Source organism: Fusarium solani (genome assembly GCF_023522795.1).
Source record: "Fusarium solani strain SB1 chromosome Unknown bctg00000003_1, whole genome shotgun sequence".
Taxonomy (NCBI): Eukaryota; Fungi; Ascomycota; class Sordariomycetes; order Hypocreales; family Nectriaceae; genus Fusarium; species Fusarium solani.
Genome location: NW_027072154.1, coordinates 3,068,380 through 3,087,987, shown reverse-complemented (window position 1 = coordinate 3,087,987; position 19,608 = coordinate 3,068,380). Strand labels below are relative to the sequence as shown.

Here is a 19,608-nt window from a genome sequence, read left to right as displayed (position 1 = left end):
AGTCGAGTTGCCGACCTACGGGGCGGACGGGGGTGACTGCACCTGCCGGGACCCTCTAGCTCCCGCCGCAACGGCTCCGCTGTCCTGCCCTGGGCTGCCCTGCACCACCTTTACACGCAGCCCGCCCTCCATCAACCGAGCACGACACACACCTTCAAACGTGGAATCCTGTCGAGGCAGCGGAACCGGGAGAGGGTTGCACGCCACCGTCGTAGCAGATTCACGGAATAAATGGCGCACCTACGAATCTGGCAGTTGGCAAGCTGTCGAAACGTGTGTGGCTTGCTTGGACGTGCGTGTCCTGGTTCGTTTCTTGGGCTCTGAGACGATGTCAAGGGACGAGACGGTGTTGGATGGGCACCAGTTGCACTCATACAGTTGCTCATTGTCCCAAACATCCCCCATGAGCCGCAGGAAAAGACCCAGCGGTTGTCCAAAATACACACGGCCATGTACAAACACCGTTGCCGCTTGGCGTGTAAGACAGTGCTGCTGCGGCTACACGGGCGTTGAGTGTTGGGGAGAAGCAGCAAGAGGACCACGAGATTCGGTTACCACGACGAGGATGGCGCACGACAACGGGTTTCAGATATCAACATCCTCGGCTGTTGAGAGGTAAAGTCGGTGAAGAAGGGGCTAACTGGTCACCTTGCTCACTCGGGCCATGGTGGTCTTTAAAAGAGGGTGGTATACAGCAAGCAGCCTAAGTGCTGCATCCCGTCAAGTGGCGGGAGGCTTGGAGAGAGAGCCCTATGGACGAGCTTCCATGAACCCGGGACCAGGGCCCGGCATTCGAGGAGGATCGGCCAGGATCCATGGATGCTCTTGCTGGGCCAGGCACGCGACAATCCGGGGCTTTTAGGTACAGCAAGTAGTGCCTATGCTTAAGAGCCTGCCCGACCGAGTTGTGGTGTTTTCGATAAGCGAGAGGCCGCTGGTGATGGAAATGTGGACATGGATGGCTATGGATCCATGGACGGCAGTGGAACTAGTTGGTGAGTGATGAATGCTTGGCGACCAACTTAGATGCAACTAACAATTCAGCCATCATTCCTGTTTCAATTGAGGTTGAAGTTGCTATGGATAGGCAGGTACCTATCTACCTACCACTCGATCACTTATTACTCGTCAGCTGTCACGGTTCAAGCTGGCCCTCCATGATTGCAGATTACGTAGAGGCCGTGATGCGGGGTCCAGAAGCTCTCAGGGTGCGTGTTATTGAGCGGAAAGTCTCAGTCAGGCACAGACAGGCCTGGCCGGGCTGAAAGGCATGTGGATGCCCGTCGATGAATGGCAGCTCAGCTCAGCTCCAGTCAATTCGATTGATCGATCCATTGCTTCTCCGCTTCATGCATCTTCCGAGAATCATCATCTTCCTCCACCCGCTGACTTCGGGCCGTTCCATGGCGTCAGCTTGTCACTGCCACTGCAACCTCATCTCGTCATCTGCTTGATTACCTGCATCTTGGATAAGCTAGTCAGCTACAGCTCGAGTTGCATTTATCCTGTCATCTTGCCCCATCACCAACCGCCTCTTGATATCCCTCTAGGTCTCTGAACATCAGGTCGCGTGCCCCGTCGTACGACATGGACTTCTTCAAAAAGGTCGGCGAGCACGTCGAGGGCCTCAGCCAGCAGGTTGAGAATGCCTTTGGCGGCAAGGAAGAGCAGCAGCATTCTGAATCTCACGGCGGAGGGAGCCACAGCTACCACGCTCAGCAGACCGCCAACAACCGCTACCAGTCCTTTGCCCCAGAGTCTAGCGGCAACGCCAAGTGGTATGTCGACGGTGCCTCTTACTTCTGGGCCGTCTCGCAGGCGATTGAGCGTAAGTCGCAACAGCCATCTCTACTTGCAGTTATCCAGAAGCGGTTATCTGACGCATGGTAGAGGCCCGGGAGAACATCTTCATCCTCGACTGGTGGCTGAGCCCTGAGCTGTACCTCCGTCGTCCTCCGGCCAAGAATGAGCAATACCGCCTGGACCGCATGCTCAAGGCCGCTGCCGACCGGGGTGTCAAGGTTTATATCATCGTCTACAAGGAGGTTGAGGCAGCCCTCACTCTGAATTCGGCGGTGAGCTCTGTCGGGACCGACGGGCCGTGAAGGCATGCTAACATGTCTGTTGGTAGCATACGAGAACCTCTCTGGAGAAACTCAGCGACAATATCCGCGTTTTCCGGCACCCTGACCATCTCCCGACTGGCTATGACCTCACCAAGGAGCTGGGCAAGTCGTTCAAAGCTTTGACCAACATGGATCTGGCCAAGGCTTCTGGTGATGCCATCAAGGCTGTCTACGGTACTGCAGACGGCATTGTCCTGTACTGGGCACACCACGAGAAGTTGCTCGTTGTTGACAATGGAAAACTGGCCTTTATGGGTGGACTTGATATGTGTATGGGCAATTACCATCTGCTAATTTTCATCAATTGCTAACAACAACCCCAGGTTTCGGACGATGGGACACCAGCAGTGAGTTACTTGGGTACTGCCCCTGCTTCTGTTACTCACATCAATAGGCCATCCGATTGCCGACGCTCATCCTGGTGACTTGGACGCTATCATCTTCCCTGGACAGGACTACAACAATGCCCGAGTTTATGACTTTGCTGATGTTCAAGACTGGAACCAGAACAAGCGTAGGGGAACCATACGTCATTTCTGAGCGTGCCGTCCTGACCTTTGATAGTTGACCGTACCAAGAGCTCGAGAATGGGCTGGTCTGATGTGGCTCTGAGCATGAACGGACCCATCACCAGCAACCTTGTCGATCATTTCGTCGACCGATGGTAAGGTGTTAACCTCACTGTATAGAGCCCGTTGCTAACCCCTGTAGGAATTTCATCTTCAAGGAGAAGTATGCCAAGAAGAACCCAGGCAAGTATCACAAGCTCGAGCTACCACCGTCGAACTTCTCTGGCCACCGGGGTGGTCACTCGGGAGAGGACGATGACTACCTGGGCGGCTTTACGGAACATTTCAGCCGCGGCATGAACAAGCTCATGTCATTTGGAGATGATGATGATGAACCGCGTCACCGCAGACATCGGTCCCGCGATGGTGATATGCCTCGGATTCAGCTGACTCGAAGGTATGCTAAGAAAAATCCCACCTTGCTGCCCCTGCCTGACTTGTTGTAGCTGCTCTGAGTGGTCTTCTGGCCATCCTGTCGAACACTCCATCGCCAATGCATACACCGATGCCATTCGTAACGCCAGATACTTTGTCTATATCGAGAACCAGGTATGATGTTTGATATTGTTTCTCTGACTATGCTAAGTATGTCAGTTCTTCATCACCGCTACCGATGACAAGCAGCGTCCTGTTAAGAACAAGATCGGTGCCGCCATTGTGGACCGGATCGTTCGTGCCTTTCAAGAAGGACAGCCCTTCCACGTCTGGGTGCTCATGCCAGCCGTCCCTGCATTCGCCGGTGACCTGCAGGCCGAGGAGGCACTGGGAACTCGCGCCATTATGGAATTCCAGTACAACTCGATCAGCCGCGGTGGCTACAGTATCATCGAGCAACTCCGCAAGGCCGGTATCCGTGACCCTGGCAGGTACATTGGATTCTACAACCTCCGCAACTATGACCGTATCAACACGTCTCGAACCATGGCCGATGTGGAGGCCCGCGCCGGTGTGTCATACGAAGAGGCTAGAAGGGAAAGGGACCAGGAGCTCGGCGGCTACCCCGACTCAGGCTATCGTGGTGGCGACGAGAACCGTGGATACTCTGAGTCTAGAGGATATCAATCCGAGTCTAGGGGATACCAAAGCGAGAGGTCCGGTGGTAGATATGATCGAGATGACGATCGTGGTGGATATTCCGATTCCAGATACGGTGGTAGGCCCAGGGATGATGACTACCGTGGAGGATATCAAGACAACAGACAGGGCGGTAGGGATCCATACAGCCACCCGAATGCCGATCCTCGGTTCGAGGGCAGACCTCAGCGTCAGGAGTATCAAGGGGGGTACTCTAGTCCTACCTATGGCGGTAGGCCACATGATGACGATTATGGCCGCCGACCCGACTCTCAAGGCTACGGCCGAAGACCTGAGCGCGACGACTACCGTCACCCCGGCGCAGACCCAAGGTTCGACGGCAGACCGGAGCCCGGTCGGTACCAGGGAGGACACGAAGAGTCGAGGTACGACAGTCGACCACAGCGCCAAGAGTATCAGGGCGGCGGATCCTCTGAGCATTCGAGATATGAGTACTCGAGATACGAGCAGAAGACGACGACGTACGAGCAGCAGTCCGGCCACTCTCGCCCCCCGCACGAGCGATACGACAGATATCAGCAAGAGGCCCACAAGGTTGCGGATAGAACCCTCGACACCATTAGCTCTTGCTACATGGACCAAGGTCCCAGGGTTACTGACCTGCGCTGGGACGGCAACCCTGAGGATGAGATCAACGCTTTCGTGACTGAGGAACTCTACATCCACAGCAAGCTGCTCATCGTCGATGATCGTCTCGTCATCTGCGGCTCAGCCAACCTGAACGATCGTTCCCAGCTCGGATCCCACGACTCCGAGATCGCTGTTGTCATCGAGGATCCCACCCCCGTCGAGTCCTACATGGACGGCCGCCCCTACACGGCCTCCCGCTTTGCCTCGTCTCTCCGGCGCTACATCTTCCGCAAGCACCTCGGCCTCATCCCCGACCAGCGCTGGGATCAGCCCAACCAGAACTGGACTCCCGTCGACCGTGACCCCAACGTCTACGACTGGGGCTCCCCGGCCGACCTCTTGGTCCGCGACCCGCTGCACCCCAAGTTCCAGCAGCTCTGGACCGATACGGCGCGCGTCAACACCGAGACCTTTAGCCGGGCCTTCCACCCCGTGCCCAACGACCACGTCCGCACCTGGAAGGACTATGACGAGTTCTTTGCTCGCCACTTCATCATCCCCGGCAAGAAGGGCCAGAAGCCCGAGGAGGAGGCCAAGAAGGGCAAGGTCGAGTACGGCCACATCGTGCGCGAGGAGTTCCCCGGCGGCGTCAACGAGGTCAGGCAGTGGCTGTCGCGCATCCGCGGTACCCTGGTGGAGATGCCTCTCGACTTCCTTGTCGACGTCGACGATATTGCCAAGGAGGGTCTGACGCTCAACGATCTCACTAATGAGCTCTACACCTAGATAGTTGGAGGGAGGAGGAAAGGGCAGATTGGATGTGGCACATGGGTGGATTGGACGCGGATGGATACATCTAACGCTGGTACTTTTGTGTCTTACTGGATCATATCAGTGAATGCCACCTTGTTTCTGACTAGCTGTACTCTTCCATATTGTCGTCTCTGGCTTCACCAAAGCACCATGCCAAGTTTCAGGCTGTTATCCCACACGGCCCGCCGCGACGGATGCAAGCTCCCAGGCCGTCGAACTGCATGTAACACGCACGTCGATCAACGACTGCACAGCCGAGAAAAGAGACGAGAGGAAAGGGCCAACTTGTGTAGCCAAGCGAGCAACCCAACGCACAAATGAGCGGGCGAGCGAGGGAACAAGGCATAACGGTAAGTGACATATGCAAGCGGTGCGTTTCCACATCAACTAGTATACAGGGTGCCACGCATGGGGATCCCAAGTACCAAGCAAGGTAAATACCAAACCCAGAAAACTCCGTAATTCGACAATATCGACCAACTAATGTGAACCCGTCCATCAACCCCTTACTTGCTTTTTCACCAGGCCACACGACCTGACTGCGGCCACCGCCGTGACTCTCAACCCCGGACGCATGTCTCGGGACACGGCAACGGCCCAAGGAGCCACATCCTGAGCGGTCTGGTTCCCATCTCTCACTGCTGTCATCCCTCACAGTGCCCCTTAGTCAGACTTGGCGTTGCCGTTCTGGCCAAGCAAGCCATCCTTGAGACCCAGTGAATCGTCCATGCGGAAAAAGGTGCCACGAGCCCGTCGGGTGCGGTTGCGGAACCAGTAGTACACGCCGAACGCGATGGCGACGACGACGCTGCACGAGAGGAACGGGCGGTCGACGAAGCTCATCTGGATGTCGAAGAAGAACTTGGCGAACGAGTTGATGGTGTACTTGGGAGAGATGGGGTTGGGTCCATACACAATCTTGTCCAGAGTATCCATGATGGACGTGTGGCTGATCATGATGTGGTTACCCGTGGGAGTCGTGTCCCAGAACTGGTGTCGCTGCATGCCGTTAGTAACTGATGCTATCCGAAAGTGTCAGATATAGAGAAATGCTTACATCTTCCTCGTTGATGATGACACGATCGCCATCCCTCACGTCGATGCCGTAGGTGCTGGCAAGCCACCTCTGCCAGAAGATTCCGTCAACCCAGGCGAAACCAACCTCCTTACGGCGAGTAGAGTCCATGTCGATCTTGATGGCCTTGGCGTTGCGGAGAGCACGCTGGTCATCACGCTCCTCGGCCTCCTCGATCCTCATCTGCTTGGCGTCGCGGAGCTTCTTACGCTCCATCTGGAACTCCTGAACTTGACGATCCATCCACTCGTTAGCCGCGTTCTTGAGCTCAAAGATGGAGTTCTGGAATCGGCCCTCGTCCTCCCGGTTAAGGACAGCGAGAACGACGAGCCTGTGGTTCATGATCTGGCGGGCGTTGATGGCAGTCATCTCAGGGACAAGCGGCAGCCACGTCGACTTCATCCACGAAACAAGCTCATCAACGTTTCTCATCTCGTCAGGGGTGATGGGAGTGTAGTAGGTTGCACGGCCTTCTCTTGAAACCAAGAGCCTGGGCCAGGTCGTAATCTTGAATTTGGAGCAGAGCTCGGGGTCGCTGGTCTTGACAATCTTGCCACGCCCGATGAGGTTGAGCGGCAGAGCCTCCAGGGCCTTGAAGTCCTCGGTTGTGGTAGCATGGTCATAGAAGTAAACAAAAACGACCTCCTCGGTCTTCTCGAGCTCGGCGAAGGAGGCAGCATCCACATCAAGGATGCCACCAGAAACCTCGAGTGCTCCCTCGGCATACTCAACAAAGTCACCTACACCGCGAAGGCCCTTATACTCCGCTCGTTCATTGCCCTGCATGAATAGAATGGTGGGGAACGCCGAGACGCCCATTTCCTTACAAAGCTTGTGATCGGCTTCGCAGTTGACCTCACCAATGCTAAGCTTTCCCTGCATCTTTTTGGCCAGCTGCTCCCAAGTAGGGGCCATCGCCTTGCAATGAGAGCACCAAGGGGCGTAAAACTTGATGAACCAGGGGTCCTTCGTGTTGGTGACAAGTCTAGGGAAGGTGTCAGGAGTCAAGGGGGTGCTAACACCATCCAGGTTGTATTTCGGCGTCTCGTCCTTGGGCTTGGTCTTCTTGAGCATCTGGCCAGTGCTGGGGACCTTCCAATCATCGCCAAACGACGACTTCTCGCCTTCCTTAGCGGTGGCGGACTCCTTGGGACTTTCCGGCGTCTCGTCCTTGGCTGCCTCCTTGGGGGTCTCGGTGATGTCGTCGAGCGAGCTTCCAGGGCCCTTACCAGCGGGCTCCTCGGCCGCGTTCTCAGCGGCCTTTTCCAGGGGCTTTTCAGTGGTTTCGCCGACAGGCTTTTCCTCGGCCGCCTTGGGATCCTTCTCTGGTTCCTTCTTCTCAGCATCGGGGAGCTCTGTCGTTTCGTGAGCAGTCTTGGGTTTAGGGAAGACGGTGTCGCCAGGCTCAGGGAGTTCGAGGATCTCAGCTCGACCTGGGTGTGGAACTGCAAGAGCCTTCTCGATCGCGTTACTCAACACAGTCATGTTCTTGATGCCTCTCATGTTGTGGATCTCCTTTCCGTCTCCATAGAGAATTGTAGTCGGGTAGGACATGACATTATGATCCATGCAGAGATCATAGTAAGCAACGCAGTTGATGACGGCGAATTTAAAGCCGTAGTACTCTGAGAAGGACTTATCGACGCCGGCGGCTTGGGGTTTCGAGGTATAGTAGAACTCGTATAGGGTCTGGTACGTCGGAGCAAAGTTGGTGCAGTGTTTGCAGTACGGGCTGATAATAAGTGAGCAGGCGCTATGCGATGATTGAGGAGCACCAAGTACCTGAAGTGCTTGACCATCAGAAACTTGTTCTTCTTGAGCTCCTCCTCCCAAGTTGTAGGCGACAACTCAAGCAACGGAGGAACCGAGACTCCATTGAAAGTAGTGGGATCCGTGACCGGGTTGGCATCTTCCTCGGCGTGCGCGAAGGCTGTCAGCCCTGCGAGCACCGCGAGGGTAGAGAAACGCATGGCGGGTAAAGCGCACCTTGTCGGTGCAAGGCTCGTGTACAGCGGTCGGTTAAAGGAAGCAGATCAGAACGCACGGCGTAAACGATCTAAGAGGACGCTGAGATGGGAACGGCAGAGTCGGCTCGTCGGAGCGTGGGGGAGCGATGATCAAGACGAGAGGGACAAGGTGGTGTAATAGGTACGTAGGTAATTAGTGGCGGTCGTATCGGCCGATGGTAGTCGCAGTTGCGGAATATTTGAAGCTATCGCGATATGGAAGAAAGAAAAAAACACCAGAAATACAAGCCCACAATCGCGCTCGCCAGGCGCAAAAGCAGATGATGATGAGAGGCGAAAGCGAAGATAGAGAGAGAAGCTTTGTAAGAAGACAAAGGGGATGAGACGGGATGGATGGATGGCATTCAGGAGGCGCATCTGGAGTTCGAGACCACGTTCTCCATCGGAATTCGACGCCACACTGGGGCCCGCGCATAGGCTGCTGAGCCACACGGGGCTTGCCTTTTTTAGTGATGAGTGATGCGTACCTGCCTCGACGAGGCACACGACAGAGGACCGTGCTTGCCTGCTATGATGGATTCAACCAACCACATGTAGATGCCTGGACTTCCTTCTTCTCAGAGGCACGCATGGAATTTCTCTTCCTCTCTCTTGCAAACACCCAAGAAATCTCCGGTGACTCTGTCTGAGCTATGCCTGGTTTTGTTTCACGTCCTACACTTCGTTCTCTAGCAACACAAGGCACCTGTATTCCCCGACCTTACACTAGTGCTCACAACAAAAGCACCTTGTCACGGATTCCACAGCGAACAGTTCACTGTTTCACGACTTTCTGCTACGCACAGAAAAATCATCTGTCCATCAAATCAGCCAAGAATTCGATCTTCAAAGGGGAGATGGATCGCCCAGCCAAGCGCCAAAGGGTCGAAGACCCTCAGGCTCATGCCCTCGAATCGCTGCAACGCCCTATCAGCCCTCCTAGAAGGAGGCAACGTGAAGTTTCAACCATCAAGTCTCCCTGGCACCTGACCTGGATACAAGACCTACCAGAGGAGGACAACAGGGATGCAGTGAGCCTGCGAGACCTGCTTGGTGATCCCCTCATTGCAGAATGTTGGGAGTTCAACTTCCTCCATGATATCCACTTTTTGATGGATGCTTTCGACTCTGATACGCGACATCTCGTCAAGGTGCACGTCGTACATGGCTTTTGGAAGCGCGAGGATGAGGGTCGAATTGCCATTGAGGTACGTTGCTCTCGAGCGAACCCACGGCCGGGTCGCAGGAGCTCCCTCTCCTTGTTTAGCCGCCTCTCAAGTAGCTAATATCATTTAGCAAGCAGCAGCGGAGTTCGAAAACGTTCAGATTCACATTGCTCCTATGCCAGAAATGTTTGGAACACATCATTCCAAGATGATGATCCTATTCAGACATGACGACACTGCGCAGGTCATCATTCACACCGCCAATATGATCCCCAAAGACTGGACCAACATGACTAATGGCATCTGGAAATCACCTCTCCTGCCTAAGATGACGGTTGCGCCAACCACTACTACTTCTTCCCCTGAAGATCATCCCGTCGGTAGTGGGGATCGCTTTAAAACCGACCTACTAAACTATCTGCGGGCATATGATAGGCGCAAAATCACATGCAAGGCCCTGACTGATGAGCTCGTCCACTACGACTTTTCCAGCATCAAAGCGGCTCTTGTTGCAAGCGTACCTGGGAGACACAACATCCGCGACCTGTCTGAAACTTCATGGGGCTGGGCTGCTCTGAAGAGATGTCTGCAGCAAGTTCCATGCGAAGACCAAGAACAATCAGAGATTGTTGTTCAGATATCCTCGATCGCCACCCTGGGAGCAAAAGAAGACTGGCTTAAGAAAACCCTCTTTGAACCTTTGTCCCGTTGCAAGAACCCTGGCCTTGGGAAACCCAAGTTCAAGGTCGTCTTTCCGACTGCTGACGAGATTCGGAGATCTTTGAATGGGTACGCATCAGGAGGTTCCATCCACACAAAGATTCAGTCGGCACAGCAAGCAAAACAGCTGGAATATCTTCGCCCAATTTTCCATCACTGGGCAAATGACTCTCCTAATGGAGCCAGTGAGTTAATCTATGACAAGAAATCAGTTGGGACTGTATTTAATGTACGACAGAACTCCCCGAGAGCGCTACGGTGAAGGACGGGGGCCGAAAAAGAGCAGCGCCACACATCAAGACGTATATCAGATCCAACAAGTCATCCATCGACTGGGCCCTCATGACGTCGGCCAATCTTTCAAAGCAGGCCTGGGGTGAGGCTGCACGCCCTACAGGCGAAATGCGCATTGCATCTTGGGAAATTGGAGTTTTGGTCTGGCCAGAGCTGCTGGAGACAGATTCGATCATGGTCGGAACATTCAAAACCGATGTCCCAGACGCCAGACCTGAAGAACAGAGCGAGAAGAAGCGATCACTAATTGGCCTGCGAATACCGTACAACACGCCGTTGCAACGATATGGAAGCGACGAAATACCGTGGGTTGCGACGATGGTTCATAGCGAGCCTGATTGGATGGGCAGAGCGTGGGGGGAACGATGAACGGGGGCTAAGATCTGGCCCCTAGGCAACTGGTTGATTGATCCAATGGCATTATACTGTACAGCAGATTTGGCAGCTGCCCAGAGCTGCAGCAACTCATATCGTCAGCCCCTGAGCCGTCAATGACAGACGAAGAAGGGCACCTCACAGGCCACAGGCGGTCCTGAGCGACGATCCACCCCCGCATGGTTGGAGATCCACCAACCATGAGGCACTGAGCAGCGTGCATCGGACTCCCCGCCAGCCGAGGTGGGTGGGATGCCGGCAGGTAGCGAAAGGTGCAAGTCTTTTACCGAATCGAGATGGATGCTGGTCAGCGGAGGAGTGACTCAGTTGGCCGGGCCGAAGATAGCAAAGACTCCACCTTGACTTGACGGACGCCCTTTGTGCTGTGGCTGGCGGGTCATTGTCGACGCTAACTAACCCGAAAGCTCTGCCGTCCGCGTTGAAAAGCAAGTTGATCCATCTCGCCTCTTTTTAGCTCGACTCTGGTGACTACATTTCCGCAACTACCTTACGACTCTATCTTACGACTCTATCTCTTCATTTTCACGCTTCGGATCATTGTCTACAGAGCCGATTGACTCGGGAGAGGAAGTCCCGTCAGTGTGAAACCTTGTACAACTCTCTTTTGATCACTCTTCTCCACGTCTGAGGCTTGGGTGGTGGCGTTCGTTCTCTTCCGTCGCGCATTGAAGAAATCTGTTGCGTAGACTTGAGCACTGGATTGTTCTCGATTGAAGCTACATCTACACCTTATCCCAAAGACTCACGGCTGCACGAGCTGTTCCATGGATCCAATCGGCAGGGGCACCGGAGCCTCGCCGTATGGCACTCCTCATGGCCCCGGAGCGCACCCAGCCTTATCGTCATCATGGCGAGTTGGCTCGCCTCTGGCGGAGCAGTCACTGGCTCGAGACATCGCTGAGTGTTCAGATGATGACTTTGAGGACAACGCCATTGACGATGCCTCGGTATCTGACTTTGACGCGGGACCGACCATGTACCGTCGACCAAGCGGCGTCGCCTTTGGAGGCTCTCGACCAATTCTAAACCCGCAGGCATTTGCCGAGCCAGGCCTGACGGCTCTGGAACGAAAGCAGTCTCGCAACGCTGAGCGCAGTCTGCTGCGAGACAACCACGTTCTTCCACCAAAGCACTCGCACAAATCGCAGGGCTTCTTTCCCAGGCTCTACCGCCGCCTTTTTAGTACCAAGGTACCGCAGGGCGAGGATGAAGAGACGCCCGCTGTCACGGTCCAGCCGCCCGATGAAACGGCACCTCTCCTGGGGGCCCAGAATGGCGGCGCCCTGCCTGAGCATCTCAACGAGACATGGGAGCATGCCGTGGCCGAGCACCGGATCAAGACGACTTGGCAGCGAGAGGCCAAAACGATTGTGTCATACTCGGGGCCGCTCATTGTCACATTTCTCCTGCAGTACTCTATCAACGTCACCAGCATCTTTGCCGTTGGCCGCATTGGCAAGATGGAGCTTGGTGCTGTCTCGTGTAAGTGCTTACCTATCTTATGCAGTCTCTCTCAGCAACGGTCAGACTAACTCTTGCAGTGGCCAATATGTCTGCAGCCATCAGCTGTCTGGCCCCGTTCCAGGGCCTCGCAACTAGTCTCGATACGCTGTGTGCTCAAGCCTACGGGTCGGGCCATAAGCATCTTGTAGGTCTTCAGTTTCAGCGCATGACGTGCTTCTTGTTCTGTCTGGCTGTCCCTGTCGCCGTGCTGTGGTACTTTTCCGAGGGCATCATTGCGCAAATAGTTCCCGAGCCTGAGTCAGCTCGTCTTGCAGGGCAATACCTCAGGGTCATGATCTTCAGCATCCCTGGCTTCATTCTGTTTGAGGGCGGTAAGCGTTTTACCCAAGCTCAAGGCCTCTTCCGGGCGACGACGTACATCCTCCTCATCGTAGCGCCGTTCAACGTGTTCCTGAGCTGGCTGTTGGTGTGGAAGTTGGAATGGGGCTTTGTTGGCGCTCCCACGGCCGTGGCCATCAGCAACAACCTGCTCCCCATCTTCCTGTTCCTGTACGTCCGCTTCATTGACGGCCGCCAGTGCTGGGGTGGCTTCAGCCGAAGGGCTCTGAGCAACTGGTGGGTCATGATTCGGCTTGCTCTGCCGGGTATGATCATGGTTGAGGCCGAATGGCTGGCTTTTGAGATCCTCACGTTGTGCTCAAGTCGGTTCGGTCCCGAGTATCTTGCCGCACAGAGCGTTCTGGCGACCATCACAACGCTCTCGTATGAGATTCCATTCCCTATGTCGATCGCTGCTTCGACCCGAATCGCCAACTTGATCGGAGCCGGGCTTGTCGATCCTGCCAAGATGACTGCTAAAGTGGTGAGTTGTTGTTTTCCATGCTGGTGCCCAGGTCAGGTCAGTGGATGCTAACAACAAGTTTCAGGCGTTTGCCGCTGCCTGCATTATCGGCATGTTCAACTTGACCCTGTACACCAGCCTCCGATACAAGCTGCCCCTTCTGTTTACCAAGGACGAGGATGTGGTGGAGCTCGTAGGAGCTGTGATCCCGATTGTGTCTGTGATGCAGGTGTTTGATGGTCTCGCAGCAGGAGCCCACGGACTGCTCCGAGGAATCGGCAAGCAATCGATCGGAGGGCCAGCCAATCTGATTGCGTACTATGTTCTCTCGTTGCCCTGCTCGCTGACTCTGGCTTTTGGTCTAGGCTGGAAGCTGGATGGACTGTGGGCGGGTGTTACTGTTGGCACGTTCTCGTGAGTTTCCCCCAGTTGAACCAAGTCAGGTGAAGATGCTAACCGGACAATAGGGTCGCGGCGATCGAGTATATTTACCTGATGAAGACCGATTGGCACAAGGCGGCCGAAGAGGCAGCTCTTCGAAATGCTGCTGGTTAATGATGGATGTAGTGGTGTCCAGTGCTTGCTCACTTGGTTAGTCTTGGTCTTGCTGCACCTACGACGGGCCCGCTTTGGGTCCATTGCATGAGATGGGTTAAAGAGTTTGGCGCTGCGGGCTATCAAGAGAAGGGAAGGGATAACAAGGGACGGGCCCAGACATTCCTTGCAAGATTGTTGAGTTAAATGGGGTGTAATAATTTGTTTGCGTCATGGCACCTTTGCATTGCTAGAAGGCAATCATTTGGTTAGTTATACAGCTCCTGGATAATAGCAAATCTAATCTAGCTGTCAAGATGAAAATTGAGTTGTGCCGTGATACTGTCAACCTTCAACACACCGCCGGTACGGGTCACGTCACTGCACATATATTGAGCCACACGAGAACTATTGTGAGTGTTTAACCACATTAACCTTAATCCTTAAGCTAACAACGGTACTAGTATTTAAAATGTGGAAAGCCATCATGTCATCCCTGACAAGATATATGTCCTAGCCCGCCTTAGTATCTCGGAGACTAGCAATCTATTGCTTTCAGCTCAAGCCACAGCCAGCCAAAGACGGTCTCGCCCTTCCCTCAGCTCGAAATGGATCTTCAGCCGTTTTCAATTTACTACAATTGGTCATGGTATTTTAGTGAGCTGCCTGTTTTGTAGTTGCTAAGCAGTGTCGTCGAGTCGGTATGCACACACACACACACACACACACACATATATATATATATACGTATATCTGGTCTTGGCTCTCCAAGGCCAAGACTTTTGAGTTACCAATACAATCATCCAACGTTCAGAAACCCTCATAGTCACGCGTTTCTATTTTCTCCGACATCGACTTCTCCTCTGGCGTTGGCTACACCAAGCAACCGCAGAGGTTCGTCACGGCTCAGAAGTGGGACCCCTCAAAGGCCCCCTACCCGGCCATCTCTTATCCCGTGTGGCAGGGATACCTCGTGATGGACGTTACAGTTGCGGGCAAGGATACCAGAAGCATTAATAGGACCGTTGAGCCCCATGGGCCTGCCAATGAGGCTTCTGGACTTCCAGCCAACTTTTACGTTGCCTATCTTACTGGATCATGTTTTACCAATGTCACTGTTCCGGCCGTGATTGCTACTTAGATGAGTTGATGGATCCTGAGGGAGGAAATATGAGTTAGGGTTAAGATGGATGGTACAACTGCCATATCCTCCCATCTCTTGTAGCGAATGATCAATGCCGAATGAAGGTCTGGTTGCTAGAGGGATTCGAGTTGGCTGCCGGCCGCCTGTGTGGCTAAACAGACGCAGTTGCCGAGATTGGGCAGCTCTATATGATATCAACTTCAGACTTTTCAACACCTCAACACACCGTACCGCTGTCTCGGGTCACGGCACCATGTTGAGCCAGCCACGAAGAGACTATCATGACCACGCCTGCCATATCAGGCTTCATGCCAGAGCTATTGACGATGCTAACACTTGAGACAGGCAAAGAACTCGTGCCATGAGATCCAGTCATTGCACTGACGGAGTGAATGCTCCATACATGCCCCGGAGGCTATTACTCTTAGTTCAAGCCATAGCAAGCCAAGAACGGTCTCGCCCAGTGCCTAGTCACCTCAGGATACAGTAGTTTCAAGGAAATCCGCCTGTCCTGATCGACATATAACAGTATCTTTGAATATGTGAATATATAAAGGGCCAAGACTGGACATGCCGAGGTCCCCTTTTCTCAAACAGACTCTGATTATATACTGATCTATCGATACACAATGCGGTCCCCTCTCCTCCTTCTTCCCTCCCTCGTGGGCTCCATCTGGGCCTCACCCACTCCGTCACCCTTTGACGCGGATCCCTCCCTCGTTGAACTCGGCCGCCGAGCCGCTGCCGCTGGCCAGCCCACCATCACGGCCACCCAGTGCTACGTCAAGGTCAAGGCGGACCCCGGGTTCGTCATCGCCAAGCCGTTTGAGGTGCAGGGGACTCTGTGGCTCGTCCAGGGGATCCCGTCCCCGGCGGGCAGCAACAAGCCGTGGGACCTGATCCTCCGCGGCCAGGGCGCGCTCTGCGGCGCCGGTGAACTAAAGGGACCGGTCTCGTGTGCTGGGAGCCCCGGAGGCCTTCAGTTCATGACCAACGGGTACCTGAACGGGTTCCCCAACCTCAAACCCGGCCCTATCGTCGACTACGTGCAGTTCTCGGGCAACGCCGCCAAGTTCACCTCCACCATCGACAACACCAAGGTGCCCTACTACCAGCAGCCGCAGAGGTTCACCGAGGCCATGCAGCTGGACCCTCACCAGATTGGTAACTACAATCCCGCCATGACTTATCCCATAACCGATGGATGGTTTGGGCTCACAGTCACGACCACGGGCAAGGACACCAAAGATGTCAGTGGCATCACCTGGCTTCAGTGGAGTGATAGTCAGAGAGGCTTGTACGTTGCCTATGTTACTGGATCGTGTTTCGGAAATGTCACTCTTCCGCTCACGGTTTCCTAGATGAGTTGACGGATACCTATAGAGATGTATAATGTTGGGGAGGGGGCTGAACTAGCGTCAAAGGGCTCTACTCTAGATACGGATGGGACAAGTACCACATAACGAGCAAATAGCCAATGCCATGTGTAGTAATGATATCAATCAATACAAGGCGAGCCTGAATCTATGGATGGTATTATGGCTGTTCCTCCCCCAGAAGCTATCCACTAGACCTACCCCCTTTTCTGCATTTTTGCATCTTCCATGTTCCCTTTCGCTCGCCCAAAAACTCCTCAAGCCCAATGTCCACATCTTGAAGCCCCAAATGGCCATGTGAACGAGAAACCCTCAAAAGGATATGGTATAACAAAAGCAGCCTAGCTAGCAGAGTGATCCTAATCTATCCTAGCATCGAGTGAGTGCGGATGCCCTTAGGGCCAAGCTCACTACAGACATGTTAGTAAAGAGCGTCTGTAGTTCAGAGCCGAAGAAACTTACTTGTAATCGACCCGGCTCAGGCTCATCAGGCGCTGGGCTTCAACCGTCTGGGCGTCCATGTTGGAGTGAACGCAAAAAGCGATACGCGCCGCCACCTGTGCGCCGAGGAACATGGACTCCTCAAAGCCGTTCTTAGTCCATTCGCCAAGATACGACGGCAGAGTAGCCGTCTTGATGCTTGTCGGAGTTTGGCTGTGGAAGTGGTGTCCTGTGGCAGGGCCGCCGGCCTCGGAGGCGGCCTGGGGAGTCAAGGCATTGTTGGCGCCACCCGCAGCGGCAGCCGTGGCAGCCTGCAAAAGGGGGTTGACGCCACTTGTAGGGAGCTGGTGTGGCATGCCGGTGAAGGATCCCGTGGGTGTCTGCGCCCCTGTTCCAGTCGGTGTGGCCATGTTTGACGGCAGCTCCGAGGTGAACATGGTCGCCGTGGACGGTGAGACGAGGTGGCGGGCGTGCAAAGTCTGCAAGATGTTTTCCCTGAGGCCGCGCAGCCGGGAGCCATTGCCGACAAAGACAAGGTTGTCCCAGCAAGCCGGTCGCATGTACATGTCGTCAACGCCCTGGACGGTGCGGTAGATGGCGTGAACGATGCGGTCAATCTCGTGGCGCTGAGCAAACTTGAACCGCTCGAGGCCGACCTCGACACTTCGTTGAATACGCTTTGGTCGACGCTCAGTGGCCTCGTTGGCAGGAGGGGCTGGTGTGGGATTGGCTTCAGGCTTGGGCTCTACTGAAGGCTGTGTCTGTTCCTGGCCTTCTGCCGGTTCGGGGGCTTCTGTTGTCGCAGGGGCGGCAGTGGTGGCATCTCCCTGAGGTTGAGGTTGAGGTTGAGCTCCGTTTGTCTCGCCCTCCTTCTTCTCACCTTCGGGAACAGTCGCACCATTGGCCTGCTTCTCGACGCTCTCCTTAGGCACCTCCTCTTGGATGATTGTCTCGTACGAGAATGAATTGTGCGATCGCTTCGAGTTGGGTAGACGCACCGCCTTGGCTGCGTTATCAGCCTCCTTATCGCCCTTGGGCTTCCTGCCAGGCTTGCCCTTTTCCTTCTCCTTCTCCTTTTTGGCCAAGAACTCCTTGGTTTGGCCACTCGTGACAATGGCTGCCACGTCCAACACGCCGTCATCATCTCCATTACCATTGGTTTCATCGCCATTGGCTGCTGCAGGCTTGGACGCTGATGAAGCAGCCTGCTGGCCAGTACTAGGAGCACTACCACCAGGCTTCAAACCAGCAGTGTTCTGTTGAGGAAGCTCCATCAGGTCTTCGGCGGTGGCGACATAAGGTAGCACCTCGCAGATGGCGCTCTTCTTCAGCTGCTCGGCCATGTCGTAGTTGAATCCCTTTTCCTCCAGCAGCTTGAGCAGGCTGCGGGTGAAAACCTCACCTCCACTAATCTCGCTGTCGCCCTCGGAAGCTCCAACATCCATGTGGTTCACGACGCGACCATCGTGGATGGCTGTCACGTCCACCTTTTGGTAGCCGATATCCACCACAGTCATGTTGGGCCACTTGAGGCCATACTGCGTCGCGATGCCGCTATGGATTATGCAGAGAGCAGGCGTCCGCGTGTTCTCAAAGATGTATCGGGCGATGGTCTCGCAGTCGGGGCGCGTCCATTGCGGCGAGGCCATCAGCATGATGGGGGTGTTGTGGTATGTCGTCGTAAGGAGGCCGTGTACATGATCGAGGAAGGCAAGAAAGGCGCTCATGTTGACGATGCGCCCAGCTACAAGCAATCAGCAACCCATTCCACACCTTGAAAAACCAACAAATACCTTCAATTGGGTACACGGCGCCCTCGTCCTCGTCCATGTCTTCCACCCACTCCTCTTCCTCGACACCGTTTACCATCGTCATGCGCTTCGTCCTGTGGTACGGCGCCCACTGGTCGCCGTCCTTAAACATCCTCGTTGGCATGCGCCGCGCTGGGGGAGTCAGCTCACTGCACCCCAGCTGAGCCATGGTACTGCGGCTGCCAGGGCAGATGATGAGCACCTGCTCTTCGCGCCACTTGCCCGCCGTGCTCGACATTGTGCGGTTTCGGTATCTCCTTGTACTTGCGCTTGCGTTGATGCTGTGAGAACGATGTTGCTTGTTCCGGTGTGGTTGTGGAGTCGAGAGAAGGTTGTCGTCGTCGTCGATCTGCCCTTGAAGTGAGTCGCGCCTGCTCCTGCTGCGTCGCGATGGAGTCGACGAGGGTTGAGCCTTCCGCGCGCGTAGCCTATACCGTGGCGTGGGGCTTGTGGCTGGGGCTGGGTCATCTTCTGGTGTGGCTTGTCGCACGTGATCTCCCTTGTTATTCTTGGTGGGCGTCTTTACGCAGTTGTGGTAGGTCATGGTGTTGAGTTCAGCAAGTGATATAGCTCTTGTGGTTAACCAAAATGATTGCGGGATCGATGTCAAGAATTCAAATTGATTGAATTGTGGAAATATTTTTCAAAATCAAAGAAATCAGTGAATGATGGGCACAAACGAAGGGGAAACCGAACAGAGCTGGCTGCCAGCTGCCCGGCACTGCTCACCACCACATTAACCACCTATGAAGAACCCCAAATATTCACTCATTGTTTAGTCGAGTGAAGTCGTTCATGGACCAGTGGCAATTTCTCTCCTGGTCCATTTTGTATTCAACGGCATTAATAGTACTCCAGCGTAGTCTGCCCTCCTCCACTAGACACCCAGGCATGAAAGCAACAACCGCAACAACTCTCCCCTGAACAGACAGATCATTCGCTCAAGCATCCCTCATCCATATGTTTGGCTTTTGCCTTCTTTCATCCCATGACACATCCCAGTACATGAATAATACCCATTCCTCCCATCACCTGCACCTCGGACCGGTATCAGCTCTGCGCTGCCCGAGGATGCTGCTTTGCTGTGAAATCAATGACAATCACCCTCCGTCCTCCCAAACGCCATCTGGGGGAATGAATAGCCCGCCCAAGGATCCCATCATAACG

The 19,608-nt window shown here is 54.6% G+C and overlaps 6 protein-coding genes across 6 annotated transcripts; 4 read left to right on the top strand and 2 right to left on the bottom strand.

The window, feature by feature from the left end:
- Nucleotides 1-1,587: 1,587 nt before the first annotated feature.
- On the top strand, nucleotides 1,588-5,146 carry MRS44_006521 (uncharacterized protein; the record flags this gene model as incomplete). The annotated part of the gene is made up of 9 exons (XM_046284733.2): nucleotides 1,588-1,828; nucleotides 1,891-2,075; nucleotides 2,132-2,396; nucleotides 2,450-2,473; nucleotides 2,521-2,640; nucleotides 2,691-2,790; nucleotides 2,838-3,092; nucleotides 3,142-3,244; nucleotides 3,290-5,146. 9 exons carry the CDS (start codon nucleotides 1,588-1,590, stop codon nucleotides 5,144-5,146), a joined length of 3,150 nt encoding a protein of 1,049 aa, XP_046139877.2.
- Nucleotides 5,147-5,836: 690 nt separating this feature from the next.
- On the bottom strand, nucleotides 5,837-8,218 carry MRS44_006520 (uncharacterized protein; the record flags this gene model as incomplete). The annotated part of the gene is made up of 3 exons (XM_046284744.2): nucleotides 5,837-6,172; nucleotides 6,231-7,980; nucleotides 8,031-8,218. The coding sequence occupies 3 exons, from the start codon at nucleotides 8,216-8,218 to the stop codon at nucleotides 5,837-5,839; spliced, it is 2,274 nt and encodes a 757-aa protein (XP_046139878.2).
- Nucleotides 8,219-8,907: 689 nt separating this feature from the next.
- On the top strand, nucleotides 8,908-10,803 carry MRS44_006519 (uncharacterized protein; the record flags this gene model as incomplete). Its single annotated transcript, XM_065621800.1, has 3 exons — nucleotides 8,908-9,462; nucleotides 9,551-10,325; nucleotides 10,379-10,803. 3 exons carry the CDS (start codon nucleotides 8,908-8,910, stop codon nucleotides 10,801-10,803), a joined length of 1,755 nt encoding a protein of 584 aa, XP_065477872.1.
- Nucleotides 10,804-11,594: 791 nt separating this feature from the next.
- Nucleotides 11,595-13,690, top strand: MRS44_006518 (uncharacterized protein; the record flags this gene model as incomplete). The annotated part of the gene is made up of 4 exons (XM_046273340.2): nucleotides 11,595-12,312; nucleotides 12,372-13,156; nucleotides 13,221-13,549; nucleotides 13,603-13,690. 4 exons carry the CDS (start codon nucleotides 11,595-11,597, stop codon nucleotides 13,688-13,690), a joined length of 1,920 nt encoding a protein of 639 aa, XP_046139879.2.
- A 1,752-nt stretch (nucleotides 13,691-15,442) lies between these two features.
- On the top strand, nucleotides 15,443-16,174 carry MRS44_006517 (uncharacterized protein; the record flags this gene model as incomplete). The annotated part of the gene is made up of 1 exon (XM_046281876.2): nucleotides 15,443-16,174. The coding sequence occupies one exon, from the start codon at nucleotides 15,443-15,445 to the stop codon at nucleotides 16,172-16,174; it is 732 nt and encodes a 243-aa protein (XP_046139880.2).
- Nucleotides 16,175-16,553: 379 nt separating this feature from the next.
- Nucleotides 16,554-18,985, bottom strand: MRS44_006516 (uncharacterized protein; the record flags this gene model as incomplete). Its single annotated transcript, XM_065621799.1, has 3 exons — nucleotides 16,554-16,599; nucleotides 16,652-18,374; nucleotides 18,424-18,985. 3 exons carry the CDS (start codon nucleotides 18,983-18,985, stop codon nucleotides 16,554-16,556), a joined length of 2,331 nt encoding a protein of 776 aa, XP_065477871.1.
- Between the last annotated feature and the right edge of the window lie 623 nt (nucleotides 18,986-19,608).